General features: G+C 51.4%; 6 protein-coding genes across 6 annotated transcripts; 2 read left to right on the forward strand and 4 right to left on the reverse strand.

The window, feature by feature from the left end:
- Positions 1-68: 68 nt before the first annotated feature.
- On the forward strand, positions 69-2,136 carry VFPPC_09051 (glycosyltransferase family 90 protein; the record flags this gene model as incomplete). Its single annotated transcript, XM_018287653.1, has 2 exons — positions 69-398; positions 472-2,136. 2 exons carry the CDS (start codon positions 69-71, stop codon positions 2,134-2,136), a joined length of 1,995 nt encoding a protein of 664 aa, XP_018140744.1.
- Positions 2,137-2,960: 824 nt separating this feature from the next.
- VFPPC_09050 (SH3 domain-containing protein) lies at positions 2,961-4,892 on the reverse strand (the record flags this gene model as incomplete). Its single annotated transcript, XM_018287652.1, has 3 exons — positions 2,961-4,431; positions 4,498-4,581; positions 4,648-4,892. The coding sequence occupies 3 exons, from the start codon at positions 4,890-4,892 to the stop codon at positions 2,961-2,963; spliced, it is 1,800 nt and encodes a 599-aa protein (XP_018140743.1).
- A 4,528-nt stretch (positions 4,893-9,420) lies between these two features.
- On the reverse strand, positions 9,421-10,494 carry VFPPC_14529 (RNase H domain-containing protein; the record flags this gene model as incomplete). The annotated part of the gene is made up of 1 exon (XM_018292297.1): positions 9,421-10,494. One exon carries the CDS (start codon positions 10,492-10,494, stop codon positions 9,421-9,423), a length of 1,074 nt encoding a protein of 357 aa, XP_018140742.1.
- A 1,578-nt stretch (positions 10,495-12,072) lies between these two features.
- On the forward strand, positions 12,073-13,167 carry VFPPC_09049 (family c-likeg-protein-coupled receptor protein; the record flags this gene model as incomplete). The annotated part of the gene is made up of 2 exons (XM_018287651.1): positions 12,073-12,129; positions 12,178-13,167. 2 exons carry the CDS (start codon positions 12,073-12,075, stop codon positions 13,165-13,167), a joined length of 1,047 nt encoding a protein of 348 aa, XP_018140741.1.
- A 639-nt stretch (positions 13,168-13,806) lies between these two features.
- VFPPC_14528 (serine/threonine-protein phosphatase PP2A catalytic subunit) lies at positions 13,807-15,305 on the reverse strand (the record flags this gene model as incomplete). The annotated part of the gene is made up of 7 exons (XM_018292296.1): positions 13,807-13,829; positions 13,882-13,931; positions 13,987-14,059; positions 14,124-14,657; positions 14,719-14,824; positions 14,897-14,938; positions 15,150-15,305. 7 exons carry the CDS (start codon positions 15,303-15,305, stop codon positions 13,807-13,809), a joined length of 984 nt encoding a protein of 327 aa, XP_018140740.1.
- Positions 15,306-16,583: 1,278 nt separating this feature from the next.
- On the reverse strand, positions 16,584-18,748 carry VFPPC_09048 (exocyst complex component exo84; the record flags this gene model as incomplete). The annotated part of the gene is made up of 3 exons (XM_018287650.1): positions 16,584-16,950; positions 17,010-18,481; positions 18,557-18,748. 3 exons carry the CDS (start codon positions 18,746-18,748, stop codon positions 16,584-16,586), a joined length of 2,031 nt encoding a protein of 676 aa, XP_018140739.1.
- Between the last annotated feature and the right edge of the window lie 570 nt (positions 18,749-19,318).

Genomic DNA, 19,318 nt, shown 5'->3' on the forward strand with positions numbered 1-19,318 from the left:
CGCCACTATTTTCGATTATCCTACGCTCCCGGTGCGAGACTCGGCCGTATCGATGGCTCAATTTGAATATGCTATCAACGCCATTAGGGGAGGGAGTTATTACAACAGTTGCTATCATCTTAATATCGGATTGGGATATCCAGATGCATGCTGCTTCTGTAATGCCCGCTCTATTACTACTCCTGGTGTATGTGACACTCTCACACGGAACTCCCACGATTCTACCGTCGCTTTCCTTTGAAGAGAATATCGTACCGCTGTCATTACGAGTTGTTACCGTGATAATCGGCGCAATCTGGCTACAGTTTCATCTATATGGAGAGACGTACAGCACTGTTCTGCATACAAGCACACTTGGATTTGCGAAAGCGTCCTCCTGGTACTTTACCTCCCAAGTCGTACGTCTTCTCAACTACCTACCTAGATAGGTCCCTACCTAAGGTTAAGAAACACAACATGCTAACATACCAGGCCAAACAAACATCATGGAACTTCGCCACAACATCCACCACATTCGCCCTACTCTCAACAATCAACCCCATCACACAGCGCACCGAGACGCAAGCCCTCTCCACGGTCCTTCTATCCATCCTCATCCTCCGACAACTCATCCAAACGCTCCCCAAACAACCTAAACACCTATACCTGCTCGCTTTCATACCAACGGTCCCCTACCTCCTCAACATATACGCCATCGTCTCTCTCTCCACACAACCTACTTCCCACCCCGTCGAAACACTCGCAACATCCGCCATCACCGACTTTCAAACCCTCCTATCCCGCCAATCAGTCACATACACAGCCGCACACAACGAATACCTCAACCGGTATCACATCGATCCCCCTCCCGGCTTCCAAGACTGGTACGATTTCGCGAAACACCACGAATCCCGTATAATAGACGACTTCGACACAATATTCACCTCCATATCGCCCTTCCTCCGTATCCCCGGCCAAAAGGTCCTCGAAAACATACACCACGCTCAAACCCAGCACACAGACCTCTGGTCCTGCGTACTCAACAACGAAACAAAATGCACACACTCTTTCCGCACCAACGACAGACACATCCACCGCCTGCTCAACAACCTCGTCCAGTCTCTTCACAACTCCCCTAATATAACCCTCCTCGTCAACCATCTCGACGAACCGACCTCCCTCCTCCCAGCACACCCCTCCGACATCTTCACACAGACAGACCTCTCCCGCACATCCACATGGTCCATCCTCACACAATCCTGCAACAACACGCTGCAAACACCACCCTCATTCATAACCAACATCTCAGTGGCCCTCAACCTCTGCCACAGCCCCCAATACGCCCACCAGCACAGCCTCCTCATCAAACCATCCTCCTTCACCCTCATCACCGCCCAGACACCAATCCTATCCACAGGATCCCCATCCACCATGAACGACATCCTCTTCCCCAGCCCGGCATACACCGAATCCGAGTTCCAGTACTCTCCCTCCAACGACGTATCGTGGTCCCAGAAACGGCGGAATCTCTACTGGGCGGGCTCCAACACAGGCGGCTACGCAGATGACTCTTCATGGGGGACATACCACCGCCAGCGATTCTTATCGCTCACGCAGCAAATACAGCCATCTGAATACAAGTACCTCAGCTATAAGGACGGCTCCCAATTTACATCGAGATTCCTCAACGGCAGACTATACAATACCTTCTTCACACGTATAGTCCAGTGTTCCGAGTCGCTGTGTCGCGCACAGAGACATTTTTTCAAGATGAGGTCGTGGGCTCCGCGAGACGAGGCCTTCAAGTCCCAGCTGGTGTTTGACCTGGATGGAAATGGTATAAGCGGGCGGTATTATAGACTCCTGGCGTCGAATTCTGTGCCGTTGAAGCAGACTATTTTGAGGGAATGGCATGACGACAGGTTAATACCGTGGGCGCATTACGTGCCTGTTAGTTTGGGAATGGAGGAGCTGCCCGAAATGGTTCGGTATCTCACTTCTACAGATCAAGGTCAAAAGACAGCCAAGGCCATTGCGGAATTGGGCAAAGATTGGTCCTCCAAGGCGTTACGAGAAATTGATTCTACCATATACTTGTACAGATTGCTGTTGGAGTTGGCGAGGGTCCAGGATCCAACTAGACCAGCCTTGTTGTAGATATCATGGTGGCAGGCCAATCAATGTATTTGAAGCACAACACACAACTTTAATAAACCACCATTAAGCAGTCTCGCTGCTTGGATAAACTCAGGGAAAGCATCCATAGGTATCTAAACTACGTAAGTAAATCAGGAGGGGTGTCTCCGTGCGTATGACTAAATCTAGGTAGCGCCTCATACTGGCCGTGAAATATGTTTTTTATTCGAATCTCCAAGCAGTTCAAGTCGCCATCGTTACTATTACAATCCGCATGGTTGTGTAGCAACCCTCCAGTAGCAGCGCCATCTGGCAGCCAAAGTTAAGTAACAAACATTATTCACCCACTCAGCCACTGTTATCCATGTTGCTTCCTTTGCTGTCTTTCGCCTCGGCCTCGATGAAACGCCATTTGATGCTAGTATGCGTACTCGAATCAAGAATGATAGACCAAGTGATCGGGTATAGTAAAACAATTACAATTATTCGCATCTCATTCATCTCGTCAAAATTGCTCGCGCACATGAAAACGGCCAGCAGCTGGGTTTGGATAGCAGGTATGATGGTCGCTAAGAAGTCGAAGTCATACGCTCGCTAATTCGCCGTGATGCTTAAAAGCTGTTGGTGGATTTTTGCTTTTTTGGTTTTTCCGTCGTTCAAAGAGATTATGTACGTCGCTCAGCATCCTGTTTGAAGTACCCTCAAACTGAATGCTGCTGGTTCGGAGGCTCTGCTGCTACCGGCTGAAACCAGAATTGGCGTGAGTAGTTCCATATGTACAATAAGAAAAGAGGAAACCGCCGCCAGAGATTAGGATGTAAGAAAAGCTCCCGAGTCCCCTAGTATCATGAAATATGCGTAGGTCCTGTGGGCACTGGACTTGATGCGGATTCCGTTGAGCCGTCGCCCTCTATCGTCTTTCTCCAGTGTTCCGGGAGACAGACACAAACCAAGGGGAAGGCTTTCATATCGCCTTGGGCTTCAGGCGATTCATCCCGAATACCCGATGTGTTTGAGACGCCGCTGTCTCGTTGGGCCTGTCGTCTAGCCTCCCACTCCTCTGCACGCTCGTCCAGCATGATGCCTGTAGCCCAGCCATCGTCCCAGATTCCGACGACCTTGATCATATCACCGCGCTCGAGGGAGAATTCGTCAGCAGCACGTGGTTGATACGCCCAGAGAACTGCCACCTTATCGGAAGGATGGATATCATCCTGGGAATAGTAGTCTTTGAAGAAGGGTAGCTGCTCTGATTGTTGGCTCGCCATGCCGAGTGGTGAAGAATACCCAGCACTGCCAGGCGACTGAGGGCCATCGCTTCCCAGCACGGAACCGCTTGACAAGGAGCCATGTCTTCTAGAAGTAGGAGGGGGCCGCAAGACACCTCCACGCTCGGGCGATTCAGCGTACTCGTCTGACGAAGACTGTGTATCAGTTCCCTTGCGAGGACCACTGCCCACAAAAGCCGCCACTCCATTGCTGCCATTTCGTTGCGTTGGTGATCCGCTGGTGTGACCTTCCAACGCAGCCATTCGAGCTACTCGTCCACCAGGTAGCACTTCATATCCTTCCGGTGCGGTCTGCTTGGCTTGTGCCATTAGAGGGCCTTTTCGCGCAGGCGATGGTTGGTTGAAGATGCTGCCTTGTTGGCTTCCGCGTCGGCGCCGCGAAGCTCGGAGACAGAAAAAGATGGCAAGAGCCAGAAGGGCAATTCCGGCAAGCGAGCCGATAACAATGCCTGCGATAGCACCACCGCTGAGTCTGTGTCCACCATCATTGCCGTTGGAAGTGTCTGGGGTGCTAGTTGAAGTTGACGTCGAAGTCGCCGTCGGTGTCGTAAAGGTCATGGTCGCGGTGATGGTAGGGAGTTTTACACCTTCACATCGCTTCTCGGCGTTGGCGTTATAGCAGCACGTGTCTGTTGAGTTTGTGCCTCCAGCAGCACAATAAGAGCAAAGACCAATGGTGCTGTTACCAAAACCACAGTTATCTGACTCATTGTCAAAGCCCGCAATACATTTGCTAGTAAGGGCATCGTCGGGGAGAGAGCAGGTTGCAAAGTCGGCGCGGATGAGTTTGCTAAGATCGGGCCCTGGATTCGAGCAGAGATTCTTGTTTGCGGTAATGTAGGCTTCACTCTGCGCAAAGTCGGCGCAAGTGTCGGCACATAAAGGTCGCGCGGCATTACCAGAAAGTGAGCAAGGCCCAATTGATTTTTGAACGAGTGTGTTGCACAACAGGGTTGTTGTGTACCGAGCATACATATCACTCGAGTCAGTATAGTTGATATTACTACATCCAAACAAGCTTTGGTATCTGTACTCTCAATGTTAATATCAGTGGTGGAGAATGGCGGACTGCCACTATTGAAGTTATTCTTACTTGTCTTTGACATAAGATGTTTTCACGTAAGTGGTCAACTGGTAGTCGAAAGAGGCTGTGTCGGATACAAATTGCAAAAAAGGACTAAATCGGACAGCTTGTCAGTTGCTTGTCTTGCAGTTGCCAATATAAAGAACCATCACCACTTACTAGACCTGTATCATGCCACTGTTGGTCGAAACAGACGCCAATCCAAAAGCAGGACATGCCTTTGAGCTCTTTAATGATATACATCCACCAGTGCTTTGCGCCGATGCCGTACCAGATATCAATGTGAGGAGAGTCAGTGCTCCGGCACGGCGGGCTAGAGAGCTGTCCATAGGAGCTGTGTGACTGCGCTTGCTGCGCCGACTAGGTCGCCTTGGCGAGACATTGTGAATATGCGGGAGCTCCATCGCCAGGCTCTCTACAGCAGGCATCCAATAATATGCTGATTGTCGCCAAATGTATGTCGTGGTGACTTCCAGTGAGCTGGTGAGGGCTATCGACTTGCCATGCAGTGAGCTGCAAAATTAACCGGGGGACGATTGCCGCCCGTAGTAAGAAAGCTGTCGGCGGATGAATGCTGTGTTGACGGATATCCTAACCAAAAAGAAAAGATCTTTGGTGTGAAAAGTCGAATCAATCCGCAGTTGATATTCGTTGGGTATCGTTGTCTCGGGTTCAAATACAAGTAATCGCGCAGGATGCAAATTTGATGTTGCAGGTAGTCGGGATCCCACGGGGTTCAACGGAGAATGAAGGGCAGCAGAATGCGACCCTGTTCTTTATGAAAAGAAAAATTAGGAAGGGCCAATTGGCCGTTGCAGGTCGCGGTAACAAACAGGAACAGGAAATGAAGGCGCAAATGTCGCAGGTGGAAAGAACGTCGTCGAAACTGGAACACTCGGTTGGAAATTTGAAAGGAGAGGCAGGCGCTGGACAGAGCCAAGGAATTAGTTAGAGGGCTGAATTGAATGAAAACGAATGGCGTAGATCGAAGTCGATGCACTCGAGCCCGGGCAAGAGTGAAGGCAAGGACAACGAAGAGATGGGCCGCAGACGACGGACGGAAAAGAGCACTATCGCCGCGAGTCAAGATCGAGGGTCGAAGTTGAAGTCGACGTCGTAGGGTCGTACGTAGTTATTAGGAGACGGGGGGTCGTTGCTGGACGTCTTGGATCCCAGAGAAGAGGATGCAAAGGGCAGAGCCCGATGAGACGTCAAGAAACCAGCAGCGGGGCCAAAAGCTACGCGATGGACAGCGGACACAGGAAAAGGGAAGAAGAAGAAAAAAGGAAAGAAGGAGGAGAATGTGAGGGTGTGGAGTGTTGAGGAGTGGTGTGCGCACAGAAGCCGTGGAGAGGAGCGGTGCGAGAGCTGGGGGAGTCTGGCGTTGGTGTTTTTGCCGAAGGACCAGACAGATTTGACTTGGCCAGACTGCAGACATGACTTGGCCGTGGCCATGTAGGGATGGATGGACATGGACATGGACATTGAATATTATTATGCAGGCCACACTCATTGAACCCACCAGACCAGACCAGACTTGACGCTTTCCTTTCCACCTCACGCTGCATGCCCTTGCCTGTTTGCTGGCACATAACTTCAAATACATAACCCAACTTAGATTGCATTACCGTTGACGGCTTAACTGGGTTGGGGCAACTCGTTCCTCTCCTCGGCCTCGTCTCCAGTCCTTCTTCAATCATTCACACACTTCCCTCGCACCAAGAGACCACATCAACCATTCTCTCATCTTCTCCCCCCCTGGCCAATGCTAATTGTAATTAGCCAAGTCACACTCATAATGCCTCTTTCTGGTGGTCCCTGCCAGCCCGGCTCATCCTCTCCTCTGGTCAGTTCTCCGCCCCCTGTCCAACAATCCAACCCTAGCTCCAAGCCCAGAGACGCAACCAGGACGTAATGGAGGTGATCCATTGACCAGAACATCCAACCAGCATCCAAGACGCTTTCGAGCTCCAGTGATGAACGCCCTGCACGCCACGGGCATACGACAGAAACATTTCAAGCTGCCGGGCTCGCGGCTCCGGTGGTCATGGGCGCCAATGTCATTTCTGCTCACCTTGCAGCAAGCTAGTGCTCGCACCCTGCAGCAAACACGACTGAGACGACATCGTACCTTACATCAGAACAACGCGCCCTGCCTCGCGTATCCTGGTATTTTTCCTGGACCAACGCTGCGTGTTTTGCATGCTCGGCCGACCGCCTGTGCCAACCACCGGTTGTTGACCTGGACTCCTGGTGCAGAAGAGTACTGTGCAAGACGGTTGTTTGGGTCTTTCCTCGGTGGGCTCAGGAACGGCTCGAAGGCCCCAACAAGCCATCAAAGACTAGCAGGGAGCAGCCGTTGCTGGAGAACGTAAAGCGGAGACCAAATGGAGCAATTCGAGGTCGTGGGGAGCCTTTGCAATTTTGCGGAACAGGGCCACGCAGGAACAGACGGGGGGATGACGCCAGGGGGCTGAAGGAACCAGCTCGGTGACAATTGGACAGCAGCAACAACATTCCCACATCCAGGCACTCAGCAGAAGAGGAAACAAAATATCATCGAGCCAGGCCAGCGTGCCGGTCAAACCAGTCAAACCAGTCCACCAATTCCACCGCGCAAGGGACCCTTGAGCCTTCCTCTTTCTGATCATCACAGACTAATTAAAGCAACCGGGAGCTTGCTGGGTTTTTCTATGGCGAGCATATCAGTTGGGTTACCAGAGAGCCGATACCTGCGACTGGCCAATGGTAACCTTCCTTGAACACCCTCATGTGCGAATGGGATTACATACATCGTCAAACTCAGATTGTTTTGTCCGCGGCCAGGTGACTTGTGGCAACGGCGACGAGCTCGCATTTTCAATTTGCGCCGATCTGTCCTATTGAAACGGCACGCGCGGTACAGTGCTTCCATGTTCCGGCATATCGGACCTGTCCAATATTGGCGCAATCTTTCAACACAGGGTGCGATGCAAGCAACAAATGACATGGCCCCAAGCTGAAAGGCTTGTTTCGTACCGGGTTTCATGAACTCAGTACCGACAGCAGTTGTGGTACTGTGCCCTTGATTTCCACGTGGTGGTGTGCTCTAAATAAATCCGCGCCCGTGAATCATGACTCCCGCATTCCAACACTATTCAATCACACAGTGTTACAGTTGGGCTCTCTCAAACAAACCTCAGGCTGAGACGGGATCCCCAGATGGAGATGGGGGCTGATGACTTGGAGTAAAAAGCAAGCACAAACAATATTTCTATGCCTCCTCTTGCTGAGCTCTTGCACCATGCCTAACTGGCCAATGCGACACAGACATTTCGCCTCCCATTTATTCCTTTTTCTTTCGGTGGAGACCAGATTATCGAATTCCGGATTTCCTTGTTTCTGTGGTTGAGAAACAAAAGAAAGATTGGGCAGGCCCAGCCGCCCGAATCGTTCGTATACTCCGTTTATCAACACAGGACTCGCGCTGCGACTCCTTGTTCCGTCGTTTGACGCAAGGGCTACCCCTACTGATGTTTTCATGTATGGAGGGCAAAGGTGATGTATCAGGACCAAACACGAGGCGAAAAAGACTGTGCGTCAAGTTACTCAGAAAACCCAAGTGGCAAGGCTTTTGCAGTGGGGTTTGTAATAACATATCTGTGGCAGCGACTATTTTGCGCGACGCGATCAAGGAGGCGGCGCCACCACAGACACGCACGGATGCTAGCGACCTTGGCCGCCCTTGGTGTTTAGTTGTCCCAGTACTCAACAGGATACACAGAAATTTACACGCTATGGGCGACGTAAGACTGTTCCGCCAATCACCCAGGCGGCGGCTGGCGTTGAGAACTACTGAAACAACCCACTTTAATAATTGTTGTAGGATTATGATTTCGAGAATGTTTCCAATTCGTCCCTTCTCATGGCTCCCTAACAAGCAACAGTCGACATGAATCTAAAGTTGCGTACGTAGCCTACTTGTCTGTCCGCTGCCCGGACTGTTCCAGTAGTTTAATACTTCACTAATACTTGCATTTACATCGAGCATCAGCGAGTCTCCCATTGATGATCAGCTTGGAATCATCATGTTCTCGAAGGTCTCGGTGAGGATGATAGAACCACTGAAACCATGAGTTCAGCGCCCGCCTAGTCATGAACAGGGCAAGCTCCAGATGGCTATGTCGAAGAAGTCCTGTCAGAAGCTCTCGCGTCATATTACCAGTACCGATGCAGAGTAGATTTCGGAGTGTATATACACTGCGTGGTCTTACTAACGCCTCGACATTTCGTGTTTGTTTCCCAACCCACAATTTGCCTTGTTGTCACTCAGCTCATCGTTTCTTTACTTATCAAAACAGCCGAGCACCGTCACCGTCACCTACAGCTACAAAGACGTACCAAGTGTAGAGTGGAAATGATGCAGAAACCTTACAGCGAACTATATCCTCCAATGGAACCGTAGGCTTGTGCCGAATCTAAACACCGGAATCTTGACAAATCGAGGTGCTCATCACACGAGGCGTACCAGCTATCAGCCTTGTCGGCAACTACACGTGCTTAATTTCCTAGACGGAACCACAGTTTATTTACGCAATGCGTGCTCCAGAAGGGAGTCGAGGTCGTGGTTGAGAATGATCTCATGCTTTGGAGTTCAAAGATGATGCATGTGCTCATGCACGGCTCGTGGCTGTCTTTTAAGAGAGAAAGTATTGAATATGACGGCTGGCTGCAACCGGACATCTGGCTTTCAAATTCACTCAATTCAGGACGAATCCAAGTTGGCTACTGGTGTCCAACTGGTATGCATAGTCCAACTATAAACTCCCTCGGTACGACAGGTTTCAGAAAACATAAAACAAACCGCCCAAACTGCCAGCTCTTACCATGCTGCAGGCTGTGAAAAGTCAACCTCCAATATATCATCACACCATGTCAACCTGGCCTGTGTATTTAAAAACACCCCTTCAACCATCGCAACTTGTGCAACCACGGTTTCGCCTCCTTGTCCTCAGCAACCTCCTCAACATTCTTCTCCACAACAACAGTATCATCGCTCGTGCTCTCGAACCGCAAATTCGACGGCCCAGGATCGCCAGGAGCCCTATTCGCAGCCCTCGCCGGCATAGCAGGGGTCCAATCATTCTCCAGCGTCTCGCGGGTGCTCAACCTCGCATACTTTGCCGCCGACTTGGCAATGCGAATGCCAGCGACCTTCTCACTCGCCGGAACCCAATGTATTTCCAACTTTGCGCCTAAAAAGTCCAGCTCCTGTGATAAATCGGAAATGGCCTCGAGCGTTTCCAACACGTCCTTCAATGACTGCAGCGCCCCCTGGATACTGACAAACGGGAGGCTACGAATCCTTTTCAACGCGCTGTGCGAGTCTGAAAAGACTCTCACAGTCATACCGGTCAGCGGCGTCGGTGGGAAATCCTTCACATGACAAACTGCCTGCTCCATTGCGAGCTGTATCCCCAACATTTGCGCGTGGAGTATACCGCGAGCATTGTCCGTCCTGCCGAGTCTGTACTTCCACGATTCGCCTTGGAACTGCGAGGTGACAGCATATCCGAATCCTTCCCCTTTTTTAGCAGAGGCGACTGTCCAGAGGGAAAGATGTCCCAGTGACGAGGTGCTTTGGCAGATGGTCTGGGCGAATTCACCTGCACATGGACGCGGCGCCAGGACGACGAGGCCGTAGAAGATGGCATCTGTGGATCCAGAGTGCCAGAGGGAATCGAGGCGGTCTCGGGCCTGTCTTTTGAGGCATTTCTTGGCTAGACGGTGTTGTCTGCGGGCGCGGATGCGAGCCTGGCCTTCTGCGGAGGGTAATGGTGAGATGACGGCGGTTGCCGGGTCTATGTTCGAGGGCGTGACAGGCTCGTTGACGGAAGATGCACATGAAAGATCTGGAATGAGGGAGGAAGGGGTAGGTGATTTAGGACACTGGAGGGACAGGGTTTCCATGAGGGTACTGGCATCGTTAGCCGTTTGGATGAGCTCTGTGAGGTCAACATCCTCCATTTTGGTGGCGGATGTGTGCTGTGATGCCGGTTCGGGGTTGACGCGCGGAGGTGAGACTGACTGATGCAGGTTGGAGGATTGCGGGATGAAGATTGGAACGGTGTTCCTAGTTTATATCTGGCATTTTGGTATTTCGTGCATTTGGATATACTTTTGTGGTGGAAGCTATCACGCGGCTTAGACACTTTGGAAGTTAGGTCTCTGCAAGGCCACGCGCTACGCGTGTATATCCTTTGACACCATGATTTAGAATTTCAAGGTGTACGTTTTTAAAACCTTGACAAAGGTCATTGTTGGCGAGGGAGTAGAACGCAAATTCTAGTCACTCGTCTCCTTCAACTGTATCCTTCCTGTGTTGTAGAAGAAATGTCAGGAGAGGAACGCAAGATCATACATGCCGCAGCTGCGCCCATTACACCATCACAGTTAGACGCACATATAAATGAATGTACTGATGAGCACATGTTGTAGCTGGCATACTTTCTGCTGTGACTTACATGCGCTATAGTGCGAACCCAGACAGACGGCGTGACGTTCAAGCAGACTATACCCATACTTTCTGATCACCTGCCAGAGTACAAAACCTAAATATCCTACTTTAAAATCAACCCATCAAATCTGATGCAACAACCAAAAGTCAAATGGCTTGCCACCGTCCTTCTAGGTGAGGAGGTTACGTTCGATTCCGACGCGCTATTGGTACCTTGTAGCTCAGTGCCAATATTCGTCACGAAATGACGTTGTTGCCTATATCAGCGCAGCTTACTAACACAAAATATCCCCCAACATCTCGGTGTCGGAGCCCTAGTTTTAAAGATTTTGTAATCACGGAACATCATTTTCTTTTTTTGTTGCATCCAGAAAAAGCATAACGATCTGTCCTACTTTCAGGTCACTTACAGACTTGTGGCCCCACATAATAAACACCGATCGTCCAATGAGGGGGCTGTATGGTGACACATCGGCGCTCGCGTGTCTTGAGCCCCGATCCTCCGTCGTCCGTGTGGACCGACTGCTATTACTTGACTCCTTGCATCGATGTCACAGGGAATTAACAACGTGCTCCTATTCCCGCTGATTAAAGTAAAGCTGTATTTTAAGACAATAAGCAATTCAGTGCAGGTAAATACCAACAAATCCAACAATTCAATACTCTCTACTCTCTACATGTCGCTCACCTTGACGGCAAACATGCCTATCTCCGAAGCACCTGCACAACAAAGCAATCCATTCTTCACCTTTCCCCAAGCTAAGCTCACGCCACACCCACTAGCCCAACACACGGAGCAACTTCCTCCACACCACAAAACACTACCGGCATCTCCAGATGCGCGAGCCCCGATGACAACCACATCCGCCATGCCAAAACTCACATCGCGCGGACAAAACCATTGTGTCACCTAGCTACGCTAATTTGAAATATGTTCAGTTTTACCCCTGTTCCATCTCCCGTCGCCAACATGTCCGTGATACATAAATCGTGGCTTCCCACGTTTTTCAAAGCCATCAAATTCCAGAAACCAAACATCAAAACCTTGTAGCCACTTCAGAGCCCGTGCCCGTAACTGAATCTACGCCATGTCTTCACAAAATCCCGGCCCCTCAGGCCCATCAATAGAACAACTCAAAAAAATGGTACGTACAAAAACACCACCAAAAATCATCACCACTAACACCTCCCAGGGCCCTCCATACCCTCCCTCCGGCGCATCCCTAGGCGGCATCCCCACCAACTCCGTCGACACGCCCATATCATCCGTCATAATCGCCCTGTTCATCCTCTCCGCCGCCCTCAACATGACCATATTCCAGCGCAACCGCCGCGCCAACCACAAATTCATCCTCTCCGCCCTCCTGTTCGGCTTCTCCATGGCCCGTATCAGCGCCAACGTCATGCGCATCGTCTGGGCGAACTACCCGCACGACGCGCAGATCGCCATCGCCGCCAACATCCTCACCAATGCAGGCGTCCTGCTGCTCTTCATCGTGAACCTCATTCTTGCGCAGCGCATTCTCCGCGCGCACCAGCCCCGGCTGGGGTGGACCAAGGCCGTGTCCCTGACCTTCAAGGCGCTGTATGTGGTGGTCGTGGCGCTGCTCGTCATGGTGATTATATCTACCGTGTATAGCTTCTACACGCTTGACATGCACGTGCGGTCTGAGCTGCGGGATATACAACTCTTCGCGGTGACGTTTCTCGCTGTGCTGGCCTTCCTCCCTATTCCTATCATTGTGACGACGCTGCTGCTCCCGCGGGCGCATCCGGTGGAGGAGTTCGGCAAGAAGGGCAGCATGAGGACGAAACTCGTGTTGGTGTTGTTCACGTCTACGCTGCTTGCGTTTGGGGCTGGGTTCCGCGCGGGAGTGGCGTATGTGCAGCGGCCGGCGAGTAATCCCGCTTGGTTCCATCACAAGGCGGCGTATTATTGCGTCAATTACTTGATTGAGTTGATTGTTGTGTTTACATATGCGCTGAGCAGGTTCGACCTGAGGTTCCATGTGCCCAATGGGTCGAGCAAGCCGGGTCATTACTCTAATGGCGTGGACGGAGAGGTCAAGGACGTGGTGGTCACTGATGAGGAGAGGCCGAGGACTGGTGCAGAGGAGAGGGAGAAGGAGAGGCAGTGGGAGGCGGATGCGAGGAATGAATTGAACCGCCAGGCAGTCGTGTAGATGAGGGATGAGAAAGATGTGACGCGATTCACATCGTATACATATAATTGTACAACGGGACTTGATTTGATGCATTTAGCGAGCATGGATAGAAAGGGGCACACGGGAGGGAACAGGATCGGGTTATAGAATAGTCTCTGCTCTTGATGAGTGTAGGTGAGCGTAATAGCATTAATGCTCCACCATATAATATAAGCTTTATGGTTAATATATGAGTCAGTATCAAAACACTTGAAATCAGCAAAAAGAAAACAGGCATACTTGACATTCCAGGCACAAACATAATCATCACAGGCACAGAAACGTCATCGTTTACGACTAGGGTATTTTCATCGTAACTGAACAACTCTGTATTTTTTAACTTCTTCCCCTTCTGGTCTTGTGACTCTATCGAGGGCCGCACGGGTCCGCCAGAGCAAAACCCGCATTCATCCAGCCGCCACAGGGCATGGCAGTACAGCCCTATCCCGCATGCACGAAATCTTGTCATGGCGGCATTTCCCCGTCCCGTAGATTGTGGCATCAAAATTAAAGTACACCGTTCGGGACACCCGCTTCCATCCGTTCCAACACGTCTATTGTCTCTACAACAGTGGCCGGCAAACGCAAGCGTATTCGGTGCGTCCAATAGCGGTGAAATTAGAGGAAATAGTCGGGTGTGCCTGTATCGAGTTAGCCTCTCATCTTGACAGAGTATTCTTCTGTAGAACATACGTCTCGAGACCATGGGCTCTCCTGCTCTTGGGCAAGGGTCGAATTGCAAGCTGCAACAATAGTTAGTAGCTGAGCGTTGGGCCGGCTGTCCTGATGGGTACGTACAATGTGTATTTTAAGTGCTCATCAATCTCCATGATGGCTGCTTGGTTACCGCATCGGTAGCAGTAGTTGGGAGCTAGCAACGTGATTAGTAAGAGGTACACCCGAAATTGTGGCAAAATTGAACCGGTTCGACCTACCTGAGAAGATGGTCACCACATTCCGGTCCTGTGACCAATTGTAACCCTCCATAACCAGTTGATGAGCTCTGGCAATCAACGTCAGGCCGTTATTGTGATTGAAAGCTTCCGAGATATCCTGTCCAAAGGTATATCCCGCACCACGAGGCGAGATACCCCAGCCGCAACGGTCATCAGGGTCTGACCACAAAAGGTCGCACATAGGGCCTTCGTGGGGGACCTCTTGAATTCGGTCAAGGGCCCTGATATTATCCAGGGTGTCGATGCTGGGCGACAGACCGCCGTGGAGACAGAAGATCTGGTTGTCGATGAGAGCGGTGAGGGGAAGGTAGTCGAAGAGGTCTGTGAAGTATTTCCAGACGTTGGCATTGCCGTACTTTCGGAGGCACTCGTCGTAGAAGCCGTAGACTTGGGTAATCTGCCGAGACTCGTGGTTTCCTCGGAGAATGGTGATGCGTTGGGGGTATCGAATTTTGAGGGCGACAAGCAAGGTGACAGTCTCGACCGAGTAGTAGCCTCTGTCAACGTAATCACCTAGGTCCTGTTAGAATTCAAACACGAAAAAGCGTTGAAGAACGGAAATTTAAAAACTCACCCATAAAGAGGTAGTTTGTGTCTGGGTTGGGGCCGCCAATCTTGAACAGCTCCATCAAGTCGTGGAACTGTCCGTGGATATCACCACAGACTGTGACGGGGCATTTCTAAATCGTTGTATCAGAACCCATGGCAAATGACTTGCGGAGACTGCTGTGATAAATCGCGGCTGTACATACCACTGGCTGAACATTTGACTCCTCCTGCAAAACTTCTCGTGCCTATAGTGCCGCAAACAAACTCGTCAGTACAAAAAGAAGATCCCAGGAACGGTATTTGGCCAGCATCGATGTCAGATCCGACCGCCTCAGTGGTCCACCACACAAGAAACAAGAGGCGGCCGCGAGCAAGAACCAGAGATCCCAGCATTTTCAAGGCAGACACCCGTCGAAACCTGGCCAGCGCCTCCTTAAGATTTTCAGTAATGCTTACCTTGTCACAGAGTCTCTGGACATCAGCCTCAGCCAACTGCTTGCAGCTCATCAAACTCTCGATCCAGCCATCGAGCGTAGGAATGGTAGCGGGTTCGTTAGGGACGGGCGACACATCGGCGGGCGCCCTGCCGACGTCCTCCATATTCGTATCCATGATGCTGCAATGGCGGCTCTGCTCGAAGCGCCGCGTGTCTCGAGTTGTGCGTTGTGAAGGACGGGAGGAAATGACGTTGCGGTCACGACTTGGGCCGGGTCGCGGTCGGTGGGGCAGCAAGAGGCAGGGAGAGAATGGAGGCCGTTGCTGTCAGCGGCGGGTGAAAAACAACGGACAAGCAAAAGTGGTGAGGGGTCGAGGAAGGTCGATGCGATAGCTATAGACAAATACTCCGAGGCGGATCGTCAATGGGGTGTTTAAAAAAAAACTCGGATGATGTCTTGGGTTGAGATTCGTTTCGTGGGATGGTGTCGCGCGGATGGGCAGGGATGGTGGAAAAGGGTGGGAGGATTGGGTCAAATTGAGTCTTGTCTGGTTTGGTTGTTTGAAGTTGGTGGTCAATGTCTCTGTGGCGGCAGTCAGGAGAGTGAGGACTTGAGGTGAGGGGACAAGTCTGGTGCAGTTCCCCAGTCAGCTCCAGCACCAGCTCCAGCTCGTGCTCCTGCTATCAAATCGTGAAATGGGTCAAGTCTTCAATGTTATGCTCTCCTCAACCTAGTCCTGCGATAATAACAATAACTGCTTACACCTTATTTACTCCATTTCAGCCATTGACCTCGAATCCAGCTGCAACTTTCTGATCATTCTCCGTACTCCGTGCATCCATAACAATCCCTTTTCGCCTTCCATAGCTCCTATTGATTCTCAACGCTACGGTGGCGCCGAAACGCCACTCCATCTCCCACTGTGCAGTGCAGTGCAGGCCTCGTGCCTCGCATTTCGCTGCAACTCGACTCGACTCGCTGCATTCCCCATTGTCTGCAGACTCGGAGCCTCGTCTCGTGCGTATTCCCTTCAAATCAGTACGCTTTTCGACATGACCCATCAAACGCACACTCAGCTCGCATGCCTGGCAAAATGGAGCTCCAATGTCTCATCTCCGAGCTTAGTGTGGCGTTTTGAGCCCCTCACTCCAGGTCCTGACTCCTAGCTGTCATGGCCGTTGCCAGGAACCAACCACAGCAGTTCATGGATGTTGACATGGTTCATCAGCACCTCAATTGATACGAGTAACTCCTTCAACATCCAGCATGGCTGGTGTATACGCAGGCTGAGATACAGTACAGTTGCCATACATTTTCCACAGCCAAATACAGACTGGGGTCACGGGAACGCCAGACTAAAAGAACACTAAAAGAACAGCGCTGCTCCATTCTGAATGCTCTACATGCAATACCACCAGTTCCTTACTCCCTCTATAATCGAACAATTGGATCACTACGCTAGCCCCAAACCAACGGGTGAAACTCCTGCTCCTTCGGTGCCTGGCGTGGCCGGTTGCTCCATGTCTTGTCCAACCAAGTTCTTAAAGTCCAACCCAACATCAGCCAGCTTTTGTGCGTGCTGCTTCGCCCTATCCATACACTGCGTCCAAACCTGTCCGCCGCGCTCAGTACTGCTCAGCTGTCGAGATAGAATAACATTGAATGCTTCCACCTCCTCCTTGGCCCACTTGACGCAAGCACTCATCATGGGAGTAGGGAAGCAGCTCTGAAACGTCTGCACCGTGTTGTGGATGATTGTAAAGTAGACAAACGACAACTGCCAAATGTACAGGTGAAGGTCACCTTGGAAAATGCATTGCCTAGACTTTGTTAGCGCGTGCCGCCACCCCCATTTCATGTGTAGAACGAGGGATCTTACCTTGCTCTCTTGTGAATCAGCCCAGTTCGAGCAATGAGATAAGCCTCTCGGGCTCTGTCGTCAAAGCCAAGCCTAGTGAGCCAGCCTACTCTCTCCCTCGTCTTTGTTGGAGAGGAGTGAACAGACTCTAGCTCGCGAATAATGATACCGGCAAGTCTACCAGATCGCTCGTCGACCTTGAAATTGATAAAGTCCTGTGCAACAACATTACTCCGAAGACCACGGGCAAGACTTTTGAGCTTTTCAACGCGAACAACAGCAGGCTCAAACTTTTGAAGGGCAATATCAATGTCAAGCTCGTCCATCTGGCCCTCCACCCACCGGAGGTTTTGTTGCTTGCCGTCGACTTCGATCAGCATATCCTTGATATCGGACAATGTTTCCAAAAGTTCCGTCTTTTGAAGAAGACCAGGATCCCTTGACGCAAAGTAATTAATCGTCTCTCTGGCCTTGTTGTTGGCCTCCATCTCGGACTGCAAGCCTTTGCGTAGCTGCTCAACAGCTTTTCGCACGTTCAAAAGTAAACTCTTCTTCTCATCCGCTTCTGGCTTCTCTGTTCGATAGATGAAAGACTCTTGGCCGCCACCTCGGATCATGATGGCATCGGCAAGCTTGTTCCTGCCTCCAGATGATTCAGCGGTCCCAGGCATGTCCACAACCTCAATGTCCAACAGAGACCAGCAACGGTCAGCCACCAGTTTGATCATTGGACCCCGAGCATCAGTGGGCGCATCCACCTTTCTCTTCTTGCGCGAAGCAATGAGCAGGTGGTCGTTGAGCAAAAATATTTGCATAGCTCGCCGCGACTTGTACGTGGCATTGTCCAACTCCACCCAAGAGCCAGCATTCTGGACAACATGTCGACCAACGGCATTGGGCAGGAACTTTTGGGATCCCTCGACGTTCTTGTACAAGGCTTGCATTTGAGAGTTCCACAACGCGCTTCTATCGGCAACAGAGCTTCGCTTGTCTCGCTTGCTCAAGCCCGAGGGGCCACTGCCTGGAATAGTTGCCGGTTCATCATTTTTCATGGAAGCGGCACGGAGGGCCGTTGTGTTGGTTTTAAGCTCCGCCATCAAATTTCGTAGCGCCCTCATCTCGCCTTTTAACTTTTCTGCTTCCTTACTGATCTTGATGAACTGGGTACGGTTCTGCATGAGATTCTGTTGCAAGTCCGTAGCTGCACGGCTCTTGAGCTTTCGAAGAGACACTTGGAAGTCCTGGATCTGGTCGTTTGTTGCATCTCCCAACACAGCTGACACGTATTGATCGGGTGCGAGGTTGGGGTCACGAAGGGCCTTGATATCGATGACTGGTGCAGCACCTCCTCGAGACGGTGGCGGCCGCTGTGCCTCCTTCTTTTCATATTGGGCAATCGAAGGAACTGCGGGAATTGGAGGTGCCGAGGCATCGAAGTCTGTGGGAAGATTGTTGAATCGGGTAGAGTATCGTTGCTTGACTAGATCAGAGGTCTGCACAGGTCAGCCAACTGTTCATCCACCATGTTGCCAAGTCAATTGCCAGTAAGATTGTAGAGGAAATAGTACCTTTCCGCCTGCCATAGGCGGCGGTCGGAGTCGTGGTCGAGGAGCTGCCTCAGAAGCTACAGGGGGAGCACCTCCAAGAGAGTTGTCCTGTGGCATAGGACTCGATATCTGCTTCGGAGCGCTGATGGTTGGGCGCGACGGTCTGCGCTTCTTCCCGCTCCGAAGCGATTTCATGCCACGTTCTTCCGACATGATGGGCAACTACACAGACTATTCCGCACAGCGGCCGTGTAGACGAAAGAGAAGGTGGGGGCTCTCTGCCCACTGCCTGGGGTGAGGAGGTCGATATGTAGAGTACCAGACGTGATGGAAGTTGGTGATGGTCTCACTAGGGGCCAGGTCAGTGGAGGAGGTCAGAGGTGTGTTGTGTCAAGTCTGGCACCCAGCGGTCCAATGGCAAGCCAGAGGTAAACAGCTCTGGTGGTCCTCGGCCTTGTTTCCAGCCGCTGCAGCTCAGGAGTCACGTCAATTCGTAGCTGCCCACATGCACTCCCCTTCAATAAGCCGATGTTCTTCCGGTGCGCGGAATCGATGATCCGGAGCTCTCAGGGCCACTCAGCAGCACCTCACAGTGGGAACGCAGTGGGCTCAGTCTCAGTGGCCCACGCCTGATTTGACGTCGTCAAAAAAATTGGTCGGCTTCTGACTGACGGCTTCGACCCAAGCTATCGACAACAATCGTCCTAACCTCTCCCTGCCCATATTCCAATTCAGTTCACGCAACCGAGAGCCCGGCCAACGGTTCTTTTGTCCATTGCCCAT

Source organism: Pochonia chlamydosporia, chromosome 6, assembly GCF_001653235.2.
Source record: "Pochonia chlamydosporia 170 chromosome 6, whole genome shotgun sequence".
Taxonomy (NCBI): Eukaryota; Fungi; Ascomycota; class Sordariomycetes; order Hypocreales; family Clavicipitaceae; genus Pochonia; species Pochonia chlamydosporia.